Here is a 20177-nt window from a genome sequence, read left to right as displayed (position 1 = left end):
TGCACGGTAGGATTGTCACAAAGCCAATATAACAGTTTCTTGTTTTTGTTCCTCTTTGCTCATGATTCCCTTGTCCCCCCCCCACCCTTTCTTGTTTTGTGGCGCCTGGAAACACTTGTGTATAGGCGCCATACAAAGCCTCCACCATCTTTCTCAGGTCCTCAGATAACAGGTTTTCTTTCACCTTGGAGTGTCAAAGGGGTACAATGTCCAGGTCCGATTAAGAAAGAGATCAAGGTACTCAACAGTTCATGAGGTTTTTCCAGAAGTGGGGAGGGATGAGATAAGAGATGGTTCCTTCCCAGGTGGGCAAAAAAGAATCAGGGCTGAAACAGTAATGAGTAGAGTGAGTTAGGGTCCACGCCGCGTTCCCTGGTTCTTACTCTGGTGCATTTCATTCATTTGTCTTGGCTCCCATGCCGACAAAGGTGGGTGTCATAGACCAGCGGTTTCATGTGAAGGCTTGCTATATACATAGTTAGCAGGTGTTCCACGCATTGAAAGCACTCGCTGCACGGTTACACTTTGCTGCACAGGCGGCTATAATGATATGCATGGGTATGCAGACTAGGAACCTGGGGTCACATTGGAATTCCACTGCCTCGGGATACAGTAGCTTGGGCTGGTCCTGCTTAAGTAGTCATTTTTCACCTGTGCGGCCACAATCAATTAGAGAATCAGGTAGGGTCCTATTCTTCACTGACCCATGCACCTTCCCAAGAAGCGAGAGGCTAACAAGTGCAAGTCTGCATGCCCGCCCTTCTCTCTCCTGCAATCCTCTCACACCGAAGGGTAGGGGCGCTTTAAAGATGGAGATTGTGTTAAGTAATTAAGCCCCCCTTTCCATCATACCCTCCTGCACTCCTTATTTCCTTGCTCCTTTCTCCCATTTCCCTTTCGTCTTACCCATATTCCTGGTACATTCCCACATGCCAAGTATCATCCACTACCTCCATATCGCCCAATCCCAGCTCCTTGCATCCCTCCTGATCTCCCTTTTGTGCCAACTCACAATCACACATTCATTGCATCAGGACATGCCCAGCAGGTACTCATCACTAGATCGTTACAAATCACCAGTAGGTTTCTCTGATCCGATGGGCCCTCCAACAAACATTACAGGAGCCAGGCAACCCGTGCCATTAGGATATGATCTCTCATTGAATTGACGTCCCCAATTGAAGAAAATATTTAAACTCTGAACAGGAAGGCAACCAACCACAGGCACTAGATGGCACACTGGGAATGCATGTTAGGCGTTCCGAGATATGCCAAGGACACTTTCATGGAAAGCAATATTAACGTATTGTTCCCTGAAATTGAGTGTATAAATGCACTAGACCTGTCTCGAAAGACAGTCGAGTCAAGAGCCTGCATGAAGACAACGTGGTGGCGGCTAGGATAACACACAGAGGGCCCGATTCTCAAGTTGGTGTTAATTACCGAAAATGGCGTAAAAAGTGCTAACGACATTTTCGGTAATTACGACCTATTCTGAAGGTGGCACAATCTTCCGAAGTCGGACTGACTGCGCCCTTTCCGGAATATGGGTGCCGGTTGCTAGGAAGGGCTGAAAACCGACCTAGCAACCGGCACTTTCGTTATCTCCCCTTTTGCATCGGTATTCTTTTGGCACTCCTCCAATTTCGAAACTGCCTGAAATTGGCGCCGAAATACGGTACCAAATTCGTTTTGTACAGGAGGAGTGCTACAAGAAGCACATGCACAGGAGTAGTGCCACAAGAAGCACACAACCGTTTGGGTGTGCAGATGGCAACAGGTGGGTCCTGCACTGCATCTTAGTTTGTAGAAGAGTGCATACTGCCATCCATGGTTTCTACTATGGATGGCAGTATGCACTCGTCTGCAAACAAAGATAAATAAATGCAGTGCAGGACCCACCTGTCACGATCTGCACACCCAAACTGCACGTGCTTTTTTGTTTTCATCTCGGCAGAATTTTCGTTAAATAACGATTCCCTCGTTATTTAACGAAAATGCTTCCGAGATTCTGCAATCCGCCTGTTTCCATTAGAAACAGGCAGATTACAGGGAAAGCACTGTCGTGCTTTGCGAAGACGCCTAGGCCCACATGAGAATAGCAGTGGTGCCTGGGCGTCAAGGAATGGTGCAGTGAAATGATATTTAGCAACCTCACTGCACCATGGTGAGAATCGGGCCCCAAGGGGGTGGGTGTAAGAAAACTCATGGACCTTTAAAGCTGCACAATCCTGGGAGAAAGCTAGCAATGGCTTGGAAAACCATACGTTGCGATGGGACCAAAACATCAACTCGAGTCAAGTTTGGAAATATGGGGCAGTTACCATTATTAATCTATGCGGCTGCTGCGGCTCTAAATGTGGTGCATGGGTGCAGCGATGGAAGAGGTAATCCTTCCCATATGGAGGTTACAGCATCCCCGGGAAATCCCAGTCATGCTTAACAAAAACTGTGTATAGCAAGCATTCAGCCGGCCAAGAGGCGGCAACACGACCTGAAGCATTACTAATGTGATGTAAGTGGTCTTGCATTGCACCAGTCTGCCACTACTGGTGGCCTCGCTGCACTTAATAGGGAACTGTGCCACAGCCAAGATTACCATAGGAAACTAAACACAGCGCCCGGCCCCTCCATTCTCCCCAAAATTCCAACACGTCATCCCATACAAACATTTTATCTTCACTCTAGTGATTGCTTCCATCGGATGTTACTTAAACCTACCCCTTTTTTCCTTATTGTCTCGATACATTTGCAGCACTCCTGAAACTCGTGCTTCTTCTCAGATGAACAGTGATAGTCTTCCTTTGATGGTCACTCACCCTGACTTTCTGACAAAGCCTGGAAATTAACTCTTTCATTACGATAATTGTATTTTTATTGCACATTGTATTATCCTCTGTCATAACAGAACGTTTTATATTTTCTTTCACTGCCATAGGTTCAGAAAACCGTGACTACTTTAACCACACATTGGGCCTGATTATATGTTTGGTGGTATTGCAGCAGTAAATCTGCCAATATACAACCAAACTGTATTATCATTACTGCAGATGCAACAAGACACAGGTATGACAATAGACGCTGATGCTGGACCTTCAGTTTCACTGAGCACCAGTCATCGAATCTAGAAGGCACTCATAAATCTGATAGAACAGAACTGAATGTAATGGCACAATTAGAAGATGTCATCCAAAAACAATTGTAGACCCAATGAGACACAGGGACGACCGTAGACCTGCAATCGCTAAACCCAGCAAAGCAATAAAATCAGACAACTTAACACTGATGACACTGCCAAACAGTGAAAGACACGCTCAAGCAATGTAATCAGAACAAATCTCACATTATACCGAGAATGTCTCGGAGAACTAAGGCTCTGAAACTCTCAAAAAGATATGGTCACCGCTGCAGGCACTGGAAGATAATCAAGAACAGGGGTCTCCTGCCAATCTGCAGACATTCACACATACCAATACCCTCACTCTCTCCTCTACACCAACAAACAATAGAATGCAGCTATGCCACTTGATCAATTCGGCCGAATTGCACACATACCTATACACCTCCATGAACACCTCAACAGGCTTTTGAATGCAACTATACCCCACCGAATACTCGCCTAGCTGCCCACATCTCACAAACAAGCTCCGACACCGCCAGAATTCAGATAGCGAGGTCGATTCAGCTTTCCTGCACACGTTGTACTGATCTCACAACGACAGCACCATGCCTAGCATTAGAATCCAGCTACACACCACGCAATCCACACTGGCTGCACACTTACCGATTGCACCCAAGCACTCTATACTACCCACTCTTTCCATCCGAACTAGACTACAGTCCCCAAGGGCATTCAACCCACAGCGCTTTGAGATCATACCAGTGATAAAAAGGGTGCTATACAAATGCCCAATAACATAACTTGGTCCAATGGTATTACCACCGGATTACACGTGGCGGTAGGTGGTGTTAGTCCACAGTAATGAGTCCATAGGACTCCCTGCGGGTTTTCAGTGGTATTACCGCTAGCAGTAATTTCACCACTTATACCACCAAATAGGCCAATTAGGGGCGGTAAGGTGGCAGAGTTACCTCCAGCATCTTGCTGGAGGTTTTTTCTCCATCATACCGCCAAACTCGTAGTTGGCCTGTGCATAAATGCGGCGATAACGCCCAATTTATAGTGAGGCCGATTGTTAGGTCAATTGACTAAAACACCTTCCACACTTCTATCTCTGGGCTGTTGCCTTTCATCATAGCTCCTTTAGTTGTACCATCTTCTCTTTCATTCTTTCTTTATTACTTGTCACTTCCTAGTTGCTCCATAGCCCTGCTGTGTATGCTCTGCATTTTCTGCGGCTCTAATTGACATTCATTTGAACAATGTGGTTTACTGCTGTAGTTCAGTAACTTTCCTTTCAGATCTTCTTTCCATGTTCTAATAATATAAGATTTTATTCTTTTAACATCCTGTTCATCCTCTTCACCACACGATTAGTCTCCTGGGGGAAAAGAGCAGGCCTGACCATTGTATGTCATTGTCATGTAAATATTCTTGCATGTTCTCCGGAACTCAATTGATCACTATTTTCTGCAAGGGTCCTCTCTATGGAGTCCTTTCCTCCTAAACAACGCTACTTCCATGCATTTTTACCCCCAATTGTTTCATCACCAAACGTTTCATTTTTTTAAATGTTCACCGTTTCCGAATTCAGAGCAGCTGCAAAACGCGAGGGGTGAAGGAGGTGGGGGGGGGGGGCCGAACACCCGCAGCCCCCCATTATCATCAAATTCCACAGCACCACAAAAAACATGTTTGCCTTATCCAAACTTACTGACTCTACCTTTTTAAAAAATGATATATTGTAGTGTAATTTATTGACGTTAATTTTCCGCACAGAACTATGTGAGTGGTGAATATTCTGCAATGAACACACTGGGTACTACACTATTCAATAGGACTGTATTACTACCTACGTGGGTACCTACCTCTGAATATTCTGCAATGAACACAGTGGGTACCACACTACTCAACAGGACTGTATTACTACCTACGTGGGTACCTACCTCTGAATATTCTGCAATTAACACACTGGGTACCACACTAAATAGGACTGTATTACTACCTACATGGTTACCTACCTCTGAATATTCTGCAATGAACACATCAGGCACCACACTACTCAATAGGACAGTATTACTACATACGTGGGTACCTACCTCTAAATATTCTGCAATTAACACACTGGGTACCACACTAAATAGGACTGTATTACTACCTACGTGGGTACCTACCTCTGAATATTCTGCAATGAACACACTGGGTGCCCCACTACTCAATAGATTTGTATTGCTACCTACGTGGGTACGTACCTCTGAATATTCTGCAATGAACACACTGGGTGCCCCACTACTCAATAGGATTGTATTGCTACCTATGTGGGTACCTACCTCTGAATATTCTGCAATGCACACACTGGGTGCCCCACTACTCAATAGGATTGTATTGCTACCTATGTAGTTACCTACCTCTGAATATTCTGCAATGAACACATCAGGTACCACACTACTCAATAGGACTGTATTACTACCTACGTGGTTACCTACCTCTGGATATTCTGCAATGAACACACTGGGTACCACAATACTCAATAGGATTGTATTGCTGCCTATGTAGTTACCTTCCTCCACTATTCCCAACAGGCCATTTTGAGAACAAATCTACAATTTCAAGTAAGCTCATGTGCTTAGATCCTGATGTGTTTCGCACGTCTACATTGACTCTAGTCCACAGTCCTCATTGCTAGAGTAATAACATGGAAACTACTTTATAGGTGTCTGTAGAATTACTAAGTAAAATCGAACAATGTTCATCCAAACAACGAGAGTTGCAAATCATCTTTTCAAAATCCTCTTTCCATTCTCCCCTAACATTCTAGCATGTCAGCCTATGCATGTATTCTCCCTTCATCGGGGTGATTGCTTACATGTGCTACTACACACAGCTGTGCTGCCGCTCCGAATTAGGGAGGCGCCACCCATATATGGGCAGTTTAGGAATCAAACGAGGCTGGATTTCAGGGATTCTTCCTAAGTAGGTTGATAGTCTGAATGCCCACATAAACCAATGCAACTAAACCTTCCCTTGCGGGAGGCTTCCAGGCCTGCCAATTCAATGCTGCCAGTGTTGGTGCCACTGGGCATTGTTCCGCTTGCACCTTGCCTATTCGCGTGTTTTGGTGGACACGAAATACTCTTATTTCCTGGACCTGGATTCATTGCAGGCTGCCGACGCGAGGTAAGGAGGCCCATCCGGGCATGCCGCCGATTTCCGGGCGCCAACTGGGCCCCCAGGCCCCCCGAGCGTCCCTCTCCCACCCCGCACCCTCTTCCTGCTTCCCGCTCCCCTCCCGCCTCCCAACCCGCCCACCGCCGCTCTGATTGGGCCGTGAGCCCAGCTGAAAGGGTCTAGCAACCCTCCTCGCACCGGCCCCTGCATTCATTGCAGGCTGCCGACGCGAGGTAAGGAGGCCCATCCGGGCATGCCGCCGATTTCCGGGCGCCAACTGGGCCCCCAGGCCCTCCGAGCGTCCCTCTCCCACCCCGCACCCTCTTCCTGCTTCCCGCTCCCCTCCCGCCTCCCAACCCGCCCACCGCCGCTCTGATTGGGCCGTGAGCCCAGCTGAAAGGGTCTAGCAACCCTCCTCGCACCGGCCCCTGCATTCATTGCAGGCTGCCGACGCGAGGTAAGGAGGCCCATCCGGGCATGCCGCCGATTTCCGGGCGCCAACTAGGCCCCCAGGCCCTCCGAGCGTCCCTCTCCCACCCCGCACCCTCTTCCTGCTTCCCGCTCCCCTCCCGCCTCCCAACCCGCCCACCGCCTCTCTGATTGGGCCGTGAGCCCAGCTGAAAGGGTCTAGCAACCCTCCTCGCACCGGCCCCTGCATTCATTGCAGGCTGCCGACGCGAGGTAAGGAGGCCCATCCGGGCATGCCGCCGATTTCCGGGCGCCAACTGGGCCCCCACGCCCTCCGAGCGTCCCTCTCCCACCCCGCACCCTCTTCCTGCTTCCCGCTCCCCTCCCGCCTCCCAACCCGCCCACCGCCGCATCCTCCCAGGGCAGCCCTCTGCCCGGCAGCCCCAGCGGCTAAGGGCCCCAAGGCCAAGGGCGGCTCCAGGAAGTGTCAGCAGGTGTCCGCAGGGGAAGCCAAGGAAGCCACCAGACACCGACAAAACTGTAAGTGCTGGCTTGGGTGGGGGGGTAGAGCAATTACTCTACTCCGGAAAGCTCCTGCCACTCTCACTTACCTTTCAATAGCCTGCAGTCTAATGTTAACCAGCACCATTGCCCTAGAGAACCACACTGATTAGACTGCGCCACTTCTAGGCAGTAATGTGATTGTTAGCATATGCCGCACTTAGATGACATCTCTAATAGCCTCTCTGTGAAAAATAGAATTTAGAAGTGTGCCCAATAGCCTCTCTGTGGAAAGTTGAATTTAGAAGTGTGCCCAATAGCCTATCTGTGAAAAGTAGAATATAGAAGTGTGCCCAATAGCCTCTCTGTGGAAAGTTGAATTTAGAAGTGTGCCCAATAGCCTCTCTGTGAAAAGTAGAATATAGAAGTGTGCCCAATAGCCTCTCTGTGAAAAGTAGAATATAGAAGTGTGCCCAATAGCATCTCTGTGAAAAGTTGAATTTAGAAGTACATTTAGAAAGTTGCATTTAGAAGTGTACCCAATAGCATCTCTGTGAAAAGTTGAATTTAGAAGTGTGCCCAATAGCTGTGAAATGTTGCATTTAGAATTGTGCTCAATAGCCTCTCTATGAAAAGTTGAATTTAGAAGTACATTTAGAAAGTTGCATTTAGATGTGTACCCAATAGCTTCTCTGTGGAAAGTAGAATATAGAAGTGTGCCCAATAGCCTCTCTGTGAAAAGTAGAATATAGAAGTGTGCCCAATAGCATCTCTGTGAAAAGTTGAATTTAGAAGTGTGCCCAATAGCCTCTCTGTGAAAAGTTGAATTTAGAAGTGTGCCCAATAGCCTCTCTGTGGAAAGTTGAATTTAGAAGTGTGCCCAATAGCCTCTCTGTGAAAAGTAGAATATAGAAGTGTGCCCAATAGCCTCTCTGTGAAAAGTAGAATATAGAAGTGTGCCCAATAGCATCTCTGTGAAAAGTTGAATTTAGAAGTACATTTAGAAAGTTGCATTTAGAAGTGTACCCAATAGCATCTCTGTGAAAAGTTGAATTTAGAAGTGTGCCCAATAGCCTCTCTGTGAAAAGTTGAATTTAGAAGTGTGCCCAATAGCCTTTCTGTGGAAAGTTGAATTTAGAAGTGTGCCCAATAGCCTCTCTGTGAAAAGTAGAATATAGAAGTATGCCCAATAGCCTCTCTGTGAAAAGTAGAATATAGAAGTGTGCCCAATAGCATCTCTGTGAAAAGTTGAATTTAGAAGTACATTTAGAAAGTTGCATTTAGAAGTGTACCCAATAGCTTCTCTGTGGAAAGTTGAATTTAGAAGTATGCCCAATAGCCTCTCTATGAAAGTAGAATATAGAAGTGTGCCCAATAGCCTCTCTGTGGAATGTTGAATTTAGAAGTGTGCCGAATAGCCTCTCCGGGAAAAGTAGAATTTTGAAGTGTGCCCAATAGCCTCTCTGTGAAAAGTAGAATTTAGAAGTACATTTAGAAAGTTGCATTTAGAAGTGTAGCCAATAGCTTCTCTGTGAAAAGTTGAATTTAGAAGTACATTTAGAAAGTTGAATTCAGAAGTGCACCCAATAGCTGTGAAATGTTGCATTTAGAATTGTGCTCAATAGCCTCTCTGTGAAAAGTTAAATTTAGAAATGTGCCCAATAGCCTCTCCCTGAAAGTTGATTTTAGAAATGTGCCCAATAGCCTCCCTATGAAGTTGAATTTAGAAGTGTCCCCAATAGCCTCCCTGTGAATTAGAAGTCTCTGAAAGGGCATGAAACCCATCATATCTCACCAACACGCTTACTCTCTCCTTACATCACCACTCAACTAGAACACAGAGATACTATGACACCATTCGGTATAACTGTTCTCATATCAACATTCGCCGCTCTCTCCACATCATTCTAAATAATCACTGCTGGTTACACACCCCCCAGCGAGGCGTTCTCCTCAGGCCTAACGCAGCCACATCCGATCTGGATTAATCCTGCCAGAACGAACACATACTCCTGACCTCTCAACCACCACACCTACCGCTAGAAAGCAGCTATTACATTGATACTGCACGAGCTGTACACATACCTGGTGCTCACACGCACCTTTTTGACTCTCTCTACTCTCTCTACTGATATGAACTTCGGTTCCCAAGGGCGTTCAACCTACCAGCGCCTTCAGACCATACCAATGGTATATAAGGCGCTATATAAATGCAAAATAACAATAACAATAACAATAACAACCTCAATTTTCATAGTCAAGACAAAGCATGCTTCGGCTCATTCTTAATAGAGAAATCCAACGGGCACCACTGAAAAAACACTGCCCCTCAAAAGGGTCCATTGCCAAACCTTGTTACATCATTCCAAGCCTTTCCCTTGCACAGGTTGACCATGACATACAGAACTTGGGAGGCTTTCCCAAAAATACTGTTACAGTAGGCAGACATCTTTCTTAAAGTGAGACAGAGGGGGACATGCATCAGTAATAAACTAATTTCCTACAGGAGAAGCAGTGCACTGTAAGGATTTATTTATTGTGAAGTGCATGTGCCAGCTTACCATACAGGCTGCTTCAAAGCGCAGGGAACAGAACCCACCAAGGCAATGGTGAGGATACATGGACTCATGCTATTGAATCGAGAGGCAAGCACAATTCTGAATTACACCTATAAATGAAACACAAACTACATGCATATTTATAAACTGATGGAAGCTGCACCCTAGAGCTGCAAAGCAGAAGGCACCCCTGAAACAAACCTTTCAGTGGCAGCACAAGGCCAAACAGGAATACTAAGTGCCCAGGATGTGTGTTAATAATCCATGTTTAGACCTTCTGGTTTGGCTATCAAGCCGGATAACATTTTGCAGATATTTCCCAATTCCTGGAACCACATCCCCCAGTGTCATCCACCTTGTCTGAAGGGTGGGATGGACAACAGGTTAAGGTCAGCAGATGTCAAGATTCCTCCCTGGTTGATACATTACATCTGTACAATAACATTTGTGTGCAACAATATCAATGTTCTGAAGCACTTTATGGACAGTACACAGAGATTTAAGGGTGAGTCTTTGGTCGATGGTATCCAATTAAATGCTTTCAGTGCAGGAGTCATAGCATCCTACAGTTTTCCAATGGTTTCATTGATGCTTTGTTCATAGGTTATTGCACCTCATGGATCAGGTGTTTACATTGGGTTACAAAAATCCAGTTGTGTCAAGACTAGAGCTCGGGTGACCGCCATTTCTTAGGCATATTTAAATAAGGAATACATTTCTTGACCGCATGAAGTTGACCGTGTGTTTCTTTGGGTCCTGATTGATTTGGAAAGTAAAGGTCAGCTGATTCCCAGGCTCTTGGCCTTCTCTGAAGGAAAGGATTGTGGACCCAATGATCCAGGTGAATGGAATGGACTTTGGGTCGGATTGCCGAAACACATTTTCTGTTTCATCGGCATTCAGAAACAGATAGTTGTCTATAGACCAATCCTGAATTTCGTTTTAATCAGATCTGCAATGGGGACCTTTTCCGATTCCTTAGATGATAGATTCACAAGTATCTGAGGTGGATGTGGCCTTTTCGATACGGTCTGCGAAAGGTCCAACGTTCATGTTAAACAGCCTGGAGAGATAACTGACCTCTGTAGAACTCCTCAATCAAAGGAGGATAAGACTGATGAGAAGCCCCATTCACTTGAGTGAATATGTTGCATAGATAGTTGCCTAACCCAATCAATTGGGCTACCACAAAAGCTCCATGCTATCTCGGAATCCATGTTCATGTACGATATGTTTGACCGAAACCTATGTGATAATCTTTGAGAAAAATACTGATTTTCTTTTTTCTTTTCACACATTTCCACAAATAATATGTGCGGGAGACCCCCGCAGGCCCCCATACGCCCCATACATTATTACCATAACCCACCCAACCACATATAATTGCGTAGAAATGCACAGTTACAAATTTAGCATTTCTGGCCACAAAATGATGGGGTGATAGCGTTGACCGTCTCATAAGCTGCGAAGAAATGCAGTAAAAGGAGTGCCGTTGGTCTTTGACCTTCAGGAATAAAAGGCAGGTCTCTGTGCTCCTCCTCGGCCAGAAGCCAGTTTGTTTCTTGTGGAGGAGACTTCCTTTTCCACTAAACTACAGGAGAAGTTTGGTAACCATTTCTAAAACTGTTTTGCCCAAGGAGGGAACAGTTCAGGTGGGCCTTAAGTTAGAGACAATACAATGGTCCCTGTTGGGCTTCTTCATCAAAAGTACTTTTGAATGATGTGGACAGAGTTAGCACCTCGGTCGCTTCCACTGTGGCCAGAGTTGATGTTTTTAAGTTCACGACGGAGCACTAGAATTGTCTTATTCTAGCACCAGCCCACCAAGCACAGTACACATCTGGTTCAGCATAACTCAACACCCTCCTAGGCCCCACAACACCCTGTTCTCTACAATATGTCCCCTGTACATCCATTCCTGCTAACTAGGCCAAAGTCAAGAAGAGGGCTGCAATCCGGTAATGACGTTTTACCCACTACCCCGGAGCAAGCCTTGACTTGTAAATCGTTTTCCTTTGCAAATGTGGCCCTACGGGGGGACACATGCACTGTGTGTCTGGATTAAAAGTCTGACGTCTGGTGCAAAGCAGCAGGCAGAAGTCAAACTTAGTTAGAGCCAGCCACAGACCAACAGAGGAGTTTGTGTGGTGCGCATATGCCCAAGTGATCTACTTGTGCTGGGCGTGTGCATGAGCACAGTGTGCACATGATGCACGAGTGCTTGCCTATATGCACATGGAGCTCCTGCAATCCAAACCTTTCTGGCCTGTAAACGCAGAGCTTCAATCCATGGAAACTGAGCGAAGCGATTCACAACATGGTTTTCATAGAGAAGGAGCTCACCGCTCGAGGCTTACTTCCTGGACTGCAGTGCCACCACAATCCTGCCTGAGCGGATCAGATGGAGGGTGTTTGCAGGGTCCTATTGAATCTCTCGTCAATGGACTTTCTCCCTTTGTTCCATTAAAAGTAGCACACAATGGCACCACTCAATGCAAACAGCACTAGATACAAAGAAATAGAAGAATTCAAAATGGGCAACTTTCCATGGGTTATTTCAAACATTTGTGACCAAAACAAAGCCCCGGGTTAGTAAAATATTGGACGAGAAGTAGAAAGCGGCAGGAAGGTACTACTTGATTTGATGAAGGTAAAAGAAATCTACTTCATCGCCCGCGCCCTTACAGCTCTCAATGCGAGTCGATTCGCGACTCACAGTTTATCGCAGCTTACTACCATCACCTACTCGCTATCCTCCGACCCCACGCCCACTCCCCATCCAATTCATGTTATTCTTTAAAAGAGGATAGTTTAAAGAGCCATCAGGTCACTTACCACCACCAGGAGTGCAGAAACCCAGGAGGTTCTCCTAACGTGATATTTTTCTCCCATCGTATCTGAAAAAAAAGACAGAAAATGAGCGTTAGGATGAAACTCAAGTTGACACAAGTGCACTTAAGGTCAAAAGAAAAATTGCCCACAGCTTGTTGGAGTCTGGCACAGATTGTGGAAACACATGTTATTGGAAAGAAAGCAGAGGAGAATTCCAGAAGTATGATGCGTAACAAGAGGGAGTTCAGCTCAGGTTGTGATAGAAGGTCCAATTGGCACCCCGATCCTTCAGCCGCCACACAGACTTGGAGGTGGGGCAATCAGTGTTGGAGTGGATTACCTGTGCAGGGGCGGTGCAATCCCAAGACTCGTGCCACTTTGGCAGAGGAAATAGTCTACTTTTTTGCGGCAGCATTTCCCTACATCTTCCACATATGGACATACTTATGATCTTAGTTTAGGCTTTTGATATAGTACTGACCCATCTGCAAGGGGCAAGAACATGTTTAATAAGTGGCCCTCTACACAAAGGTGTATGATGTGCAAAGGGATCCCGAACTGTGGTGTAAACGGGAATGAAAGTCCTAATTGGGCCAATACCAGATGGCACATTCTACAACTTTACAATAGAAGTATTTACAAATTGGAGGCACATGAAGTCCTTTGTCCAGAAACACACCATTGTACTAAGTGCCAAAGCTGGGATTAGAACCCCAGATCTCGAGGTTCTGTGATCAGACACTTAGCCAACATACCCTGTAACTTTCTCTGTTTCATGCCAAACCCTGCCATGTATCCAACGCAAGGGCAATGCTCAGTGGCATGAAAGAACTAAGGAGCTGAAGATCACACCTTTAGTAAGAGTTCAGAAGGCAAATATTAACAGGTATGTTAACCGCAGCCTTACAATGCCGTGTGTGTGCTGTCCACCACATTGTACTCAGAAGCTCACTTACTCGCTCCCAGCAGATATGGCCTTTATAAACTTGGGTCTCATCTGTTTTTTCCAGCCTCCTTCCACTTGATATTGATATTTTATTTCTATCATGCTCATACACAAGCACGCGGATACCCTTGAATCGCCTTTGAATATAGCACGGTTGTCCAGCTCAGCTCGCCTTTTCTCTTTGGGGTGTGTTATTTGGGATGTGACCCAGACACCTTTGCTCTTGTGAGGTTTCATTCCATGTGGAAGGACGGTCAGGTTCATAGAGGGCTACTTGCAAACACAGCTGGGGAGATTTTGTTTTGAATCCTAAATTGCATAGAGGGGACTGCTCCCGTTTGCACTTCTTTGCAAAAGGGCCTCTAGAGGCAATTTGAATTGTTTCCACAAAGTACTGGAAAGTAAATAGCAAAACATAGGCAAATCGCCTTTTCACTTCACTTTTACACTATGTGTCTGGAAAAGTGTAAATCTCTACCACAATTAACAATTTGGAATCTGATTGCTTTTACCAATAAAGCTACAATCTTAATTTTCCAAGTCATGCGGCATGGAAAAAGTGGCGGCAAAATGATTATTTTCTCCATCGTGCTTGGAAGCCTACAAGCTCCAGAATGATAATTATTGAAATCTTAAAAAAAAAAACTCATACAGACACAAAGTGAAATGCAATGCATAACAAACTCATTGTTTTATATAACTTCTTCTGTTCAGCCATCATTTCTAATCACCCAACAATCACACTTAAATAGCTTATTAAAAGCGTATATAATTTAAAGGAAAAGTACCTTTTCCTATCACTGTTCACTTCCTATTTTAAATAATCTGCACCTGAGACATGCTAAAGATATTATATATATATATATATATATGGGATACATTACTCACCGTAATCGTATTTCTGATGCTTGTATCTGCTTAGATTCACATGCTGTGCATAGGCCGACATCTAGTGGAAGCTGCGGAGTATTACAGTTTGTTTTTCGAAACTCGAAAATGGGCGTCGACACAGGCGTGCCAGTAATACTATCCCTAGTGTGACGTCCACTGTACCCAAGATCCCTCACGCGTCTAGGATCCTCAGATTGTATTTTTTTTTTCCTGACATGAGGAAGCATGAGGAGTAGCGCGAGTACAGATAATCCAAGCAGATAGACAGAAAGGTAAGACTACAAGCAATCATGCGCCTTCTCTCGGAGGGGAGGAAGGGTGGGTCGCATGTGAATCTAAGCAGATACAAGCATCAGAAATACGATTACGGTGAGTAATGTATCCCTTCTGAGGCTTGTGGAATCTGCTTAGATCACATGCTGTGCATAGATTAGCGAGCAGTACCCGAAGAAGGAGGTGGGATGTGAGAAGGGTCATGAGCAAACAGGTGTCTTAGAACCGCTTGTCCCACTTGTGTATCTGTCTTGGAATGAGTGTCAATGCAGTAATGCTGAGTAAAAGTGTGAATAGAGCTCCAAGTAGCTGCTTTGCAAATGGTGTCGAGGGGAACATTTGCAATGAAAGCCAGAGTGGCCCCAATGCCTCTAGTAGAATGGGCCCTTGGCGTAAAAGGCAGAGTTTTTTCAGAAAGAGAGTAACACAGCTGTATACAGTTGATAATCCACTTCGAGATCGCGCCTTTAGAGACGCGATCCCCCTCTCTGCCTGTAGCTACGGAGACAAACAGTTGATCTGTTTTCCTTAGCGGTCTGGTTTTATTTACATAGTAGAGGACCGCCCTACGCACATCAAGGGTGTGTAGTTTCACCTCAGCTGAGCTTTGCGGGTTCTGGAAGAAAGCCGGAAGCTCGATGGACTGGTTTACATGGAATTTGGATATAAATTTAGGTGAGAACCTAGGGTGTGTGCGTAAAACCAGTTTGTCTTTGTGGATAGTAAAGAAAGGATCCTGCACTGACAGAGCCTGAATTTCACTGACCCTTCTTATAGAGGTAATGGCTACTAAGAAGGCCGTTTTATAAGTCAGGTGTTTGAGACTACTTTTATGCATGGGTTCGAAAGGGGGGGCCCATGAGCTTAGCTAGCACCACATTGAGGTCCCATCCTGGCGGTGGGTTCGAAATAGGAGGGTGAAGTCTCTTTACTCCTTCCATGAAGGCTTTAACTACTGGTACTTTCCACCACGATACCTTGTTATGGGATGTGGTGTAAGCCGAGAGGGCTGCCAGGTGTACTTTCAGAGAGTTAAAAACCAAACCTGCGTCCAGCAGGTGGAGCATGTATGTTACAACGTTGGAAGGAGTGCAATCAACTGGGTTGATTTGTTTATTCTGGCACCAAATAACGAATCTCTTCCACTTGTCAAAGTAACAGTGCCTTGTGTTTGGTTTCCTGGATTCTTTTAGGATGTCCATACACCTCTGTGGTAAATTGAGATGGCCAAACTCTATGACCTCAGGAGCCATGCTGCCAGGTTCATTGAGTTGGGTTCCTGGTGCACTGTTTGACCTTGTTGCTGGGACAGTAGGTTGTACCAGGCTGGGAGTTTGATGGGCTCGCACACCGCCATCCTGCGTAGGTGTGGAAACCATGGTTGTCTCGCCCACATGGGAGCAACTAGGATGAGCGTCATCGATTCCTTGTTCATCTTGTACACCACCTTCCTGATGAGAGGAGTTGGTGGAAAAGCGTATGCAAACATCCCTGACCAGTTCATCCACAGGGCGTTCCCTTGGGAGTCTGGCTGGGGGAACCTGGATGCAAATCCTGGGCATTGTTTGTTTTCGCTTGTGGCGAATAGGTCTATAGTGGGGAAACCCCACTGAGAGAAGAGATCTTCTACGATATCTCTGTGAAGGACCCATTCGTGTTCTTCTGGGAGGGAGTCTCTGCTTAGGGTATCCGCTAGGGAATTGAGCTCCCCTGGAACATGTTGTGATGACAGGAAGATGTTCCGTCTGAGTGCCCATATCCAGATTTTCTGGGCAAGCTTGGACAGATTTGGCGAACGAGTCCCTCCTTGTTTGTTCAGATAGAACATGGCTGTCGTGCTGTCCGTCCGGATCTGCACCGACAAGTTTAGCAGATGGGGCTCGAACGCCCGAAGCGCTCGGAATACTGCCAGAAGCTCTAGCAGGTTGATGTGGTTCTTGGCTACTGAGTGAGACCAGAGATCCTGAGCTGTGTGGTGGAGATGGTGAGCTCCCCACCCAGTCAGGCATGCATCTGTAGTCACCACTGCCTGTACTTCGGGATCGTAAAAGGGTTTTCCCCTTGCGAGATTCTCTCTTGTCCACCAGTGTAGGCTCTGTACAAGTGTTGGCGAAACGACCACTAGATCGTCCCACTGACCACTTGCCTGAGACCACTGTTTCGCCAACCATTCCTGCATGGGACGCATGCGCAGACGCGCGTGGGGGACCAGGTAAATGCATGACGCCATCATGCCCAGTAACCGCATTGCTTTGCGTACCGTTATTTGTTGACCTGAGTGATAATGTGGAATTTGCAGTAGTATATTCCGAATTCTCTCTTCCGAAGGGAAGGTCAACCCTTTCTGAGTATCTAGGATTGCTCCTAGGAACTGTTTTGAGGTGCTTGGCACCAGACTTGACTTCTTCTCGTTGATAGAGAAGCCTAATTCGTGGAGGAGGTCGATAGTCCTCTGGATGTTTGACCTGCTAATTCCTGGGGTTTCCCCCGTTATGAGCCAGTCGTCCAGATAAGGGTACACTGGGATTGCCTCCCTGCGTAGGTGTGCAGCTGCCACCGCCAGTACCTTGGTGAATACCCTTGGTGCTGAAGCTATCCCGAAGGGCAGTACCTTGAATTGGTAGTGGCGACTGTCCACCTTGAAGCGCAAATATTTTCTGTGCGCTGGGAGCATGGAAATATGAAAATAAGCATCTTTCATATCCAAGGTTGCCATGTAATCCCCCTTTTTTAGGAGGGGGATTACCTCTTGTAGCGTGGTCATACGGAATTTTTGGGGCTTGACATACTTGTTGGCAGGCCGTAAGTCCAATACTGGGCGCATTGTCAAATCTTTCTTTGGCACAAGGAAGTAAGTTGAATAGATACCCTTGTTTACCTGGTGTCCTGGGACGAGTTCTATCGCGTCCTTTTCTAGCAGAATGGCGATCTCCTCGAGAAGGATCTTCTGATGTTCTAAGGAGTGTATTCTTTGTCGTGGAGGGTGGTTCCGGGGACGCTGCAGTAATTCTATACAATATCCTGTGGACACTGTTGACAGCACCCATCTGTCTGCGGTGATCCCTTCCCAAGCCTGGGTGAAGTTGGAAATGCGTCCCCCTACTGGGGTTGCGTGAGAAGGGACCCTGAACTGAGCGTCACTGCTTTGGTGGAGGCGTGCCACCTCCCTTGTTGGGGCTGCCTCTGCCTCTTCCACGACCTCTCTTGTTACCCCTGCCGTAACTTTGGGTAGACTGCTGGTTGTTGTTCCATTGTGTACCCTGTCCTTGGGCATAGTTGCCTTTTTGTGAATTTTGGCCGCGTGGGCGACGAAAATTACTGTTCCCCCTCTGGTTAGGGGGTTTGTTGGTAAGCTGGCCAAGGGATTTGAGAGTCTCGTACTCGTCCTTGGCATTCTTAAGTGCGTCCTCGACCGCTTTCCCAAACAATAGATCGGGTTCCACCGGCTTGTCTATTAATGAAGCCTGGGTTTCTGTTTTGAACCCCGACTGCCGTAACCACGCAAGTCTCTTGATAACAGTACCTTCTGCTATCAATCTTCCTGCGTTGTCCGCGGCGTCGAAAGTTGCTTTTAATATGCAACCAGACACGGCTCTCCCTTCTGCCGAGATCCGAGCCAACTGGCCCTTTAACGGTTCAGGAGCAGAGGCTATGAGCGCCGCGACCTCTTCCCATTGATGGCAGTCGTAACTTGCCAACAGGGTGGTGGAGTTTGCAATCCTTGCTTGGTAGGCGGATGTTTAGGCTACCTTCCTGCCAAACCCGTACAGTCTTTTGCTCTCCTTGTCGGGAGAAGCTTCTGATGACGATAAGGGTTTCCCAGCCCTCTTCCGAGTGTTGGTAACCACTAGGGAGTCTGGTTTAAGATGTCCTCTTATATAAAGAGGGTCAGACTGGGCTGGCCGAAAAAGTTTTTCGACTCTGGGGTTGACGGCTCTGGTAAGGTTAGGATTCACCAGGGATGGATCTATTCTACGTTGGATGGATTTAAGGATAGGGACGGTCTGAGCGACCGGCCTCCTCTCTCCCACCAACTCTTCTGCGAAGTCCCTTTCCTCCTGTACACCGTGGGTGTCGATGTGAAAATGTTCTGCTGCGCGAGCGAGAACTTCATTAAGGAGGGGCTGGTTATCAACTGGCGAGTCGGTAACTGGGGCTTCGCTCTCTACCGGGGAATCTACTCTGTAAATTTCCTGCTCATCTTCTACCTCCTCCAGGTCCTCATCATCCGCATAGTATTCAGTCCCGGTTTGTTCCTCCATAATTGTAAACTCCTGGTCCCCTTCAGGGAAAGGCTGTCCTTGGTATCTGGGGTGTGGAGTAGAGTATGGAGTAGAGTAAGGCTGCACCTCGAAGGGTTCAGGTCTTTCGAACCGGGCCTTTTTACTTAGGGGGATAGGATCAGAGGAGCCTGAGGGTGTGGCCCCTTGAGGGTCATACGAAAGGAAATGTTCTGGGTTTTTGTCATAAAAATCAGCTAAGGAAGACATCCTTGACATGACCCTGTCTATGTCTTCACTGGACCATTCTTTGGAACAGGGTATGACTTTAGGAGGCAACGTAGAGGACTTATCAAGGGTACCCTTGCTGGATGTTGATGTCCCAGTAGATTTATGTTTGTCTGTCTGCTTAGGGTGGAAGGATGGTCTAACAGGAGTGGAAGGCTGTGCTTTCCGCTGTTTCCCCCCCTCCCCGTGCGTGGAAAAATGTTTTCCCTGCCCCTTGGAGGCCCCAGAGACTTTCGACACCTGGCGTCGAGGGTCGGGAGAGGTATCTTGTTTCGAGCGTGGGGCCTCGCTGGTGTTAACTGCGGCCTCGGTCTCCTGGAGCGCGGCCTGGGGGTGGAAGTCGTCTTCGTCTTCCAACGATCGAACTTCCGTTAATCTAGGGAGCGAGGCACTCTTGGCAAGAGTGGATGATTGCCTTGCGTCATGAGGCGATCTCGATCGAGAGCGCCCAGAGGACACCGAGTCGGACCGTTCTATCTGTGCCTCTTTCCGAGAAGTCGACGTCGTCGAGGTTCGGTTGGACTTAGTGTGCTTAGTGTGTGTAGGGTGTGTAGCGCTTGCGTCGCCGGGGGTCTTCCCCATAGCCGCCCTGCCGGACAACCTTCCGAGGTCGGGGACCTGCGCTCGGCAGTCTTTCGACGCCGTAATGCCCTCACCGTCCGAAAGTACGGTGTCGCTGCCATCGCTGAAGGCGCCCTCCGCTGCCATGGCAGCCTGCCTGGCGTGGTGGGCCCAACGCTTTGTCGAACGGTCCTTAAGTGTCTTAGGCTTAAACCTACTACACGCTCTGCAGTTCGCTTCGGGGTGGTCCCTCGGCAAGCAGAGATTGCACGTGGCGTGCCTGTCGACCCAAGGGTATTTGCGGTTGCACTTGGGGCAGAATTGGAAAGGGGTACCCTCCATACGCACCTTGAGGCAGCGGGCTGGTAAGTGTAGGAAATATATAAGGTGTACCTATATACCAAGAGTGA

The 20177-nt window shown here is 47.1% G+C and overlaps 1 protein-coding gene across 2 annotated transcripts in view; it reads right to left on the bottom strand.

Moving 5' to 3' along the window:
* Positions 1 to 20177, bottom strand: part of LOC138572668 (single-stranded DNA-binding protein 3-like) — a 1217622-nt gene that overhangs the window by 954525 nt on the left and 242920 nt on the right. For both annotated transcript variants that reach the window (XM_069649275.1, XM_069649276.1), the window contains exon 3: positions 12592 to 12653. In XM_069649275.1, coding sequence (XP_069505376.1) covers positions 12592 to 12653 — 62 coding nt within the window. The remainder of the gene's footprint in view (positions 1 to 12591; positions 12654 to 20177) is intronic.

This window comes from Ambystoma mexicanum, chromosome 1p (genome assembly GCF_040938575.1).
Source record: "Ambystoma mexicanum isolate Mex_15411 chromosome 1p, UKY_AmexF1_1, whole genome shotgun sequence".
In the NCBI taxonomy this organism is placed as follows: Eukaryota; Metazoa; Chordata; class Amphibia; order Caudata; family Ambystomatidae; genus Ambystoma; species Ambystoma mexicanum.
The sequence above is the reverse complement of the archived record's forward strand: the minus strand, read 5'-3'. Positions and strand labels throughout refer to the sequence as shown.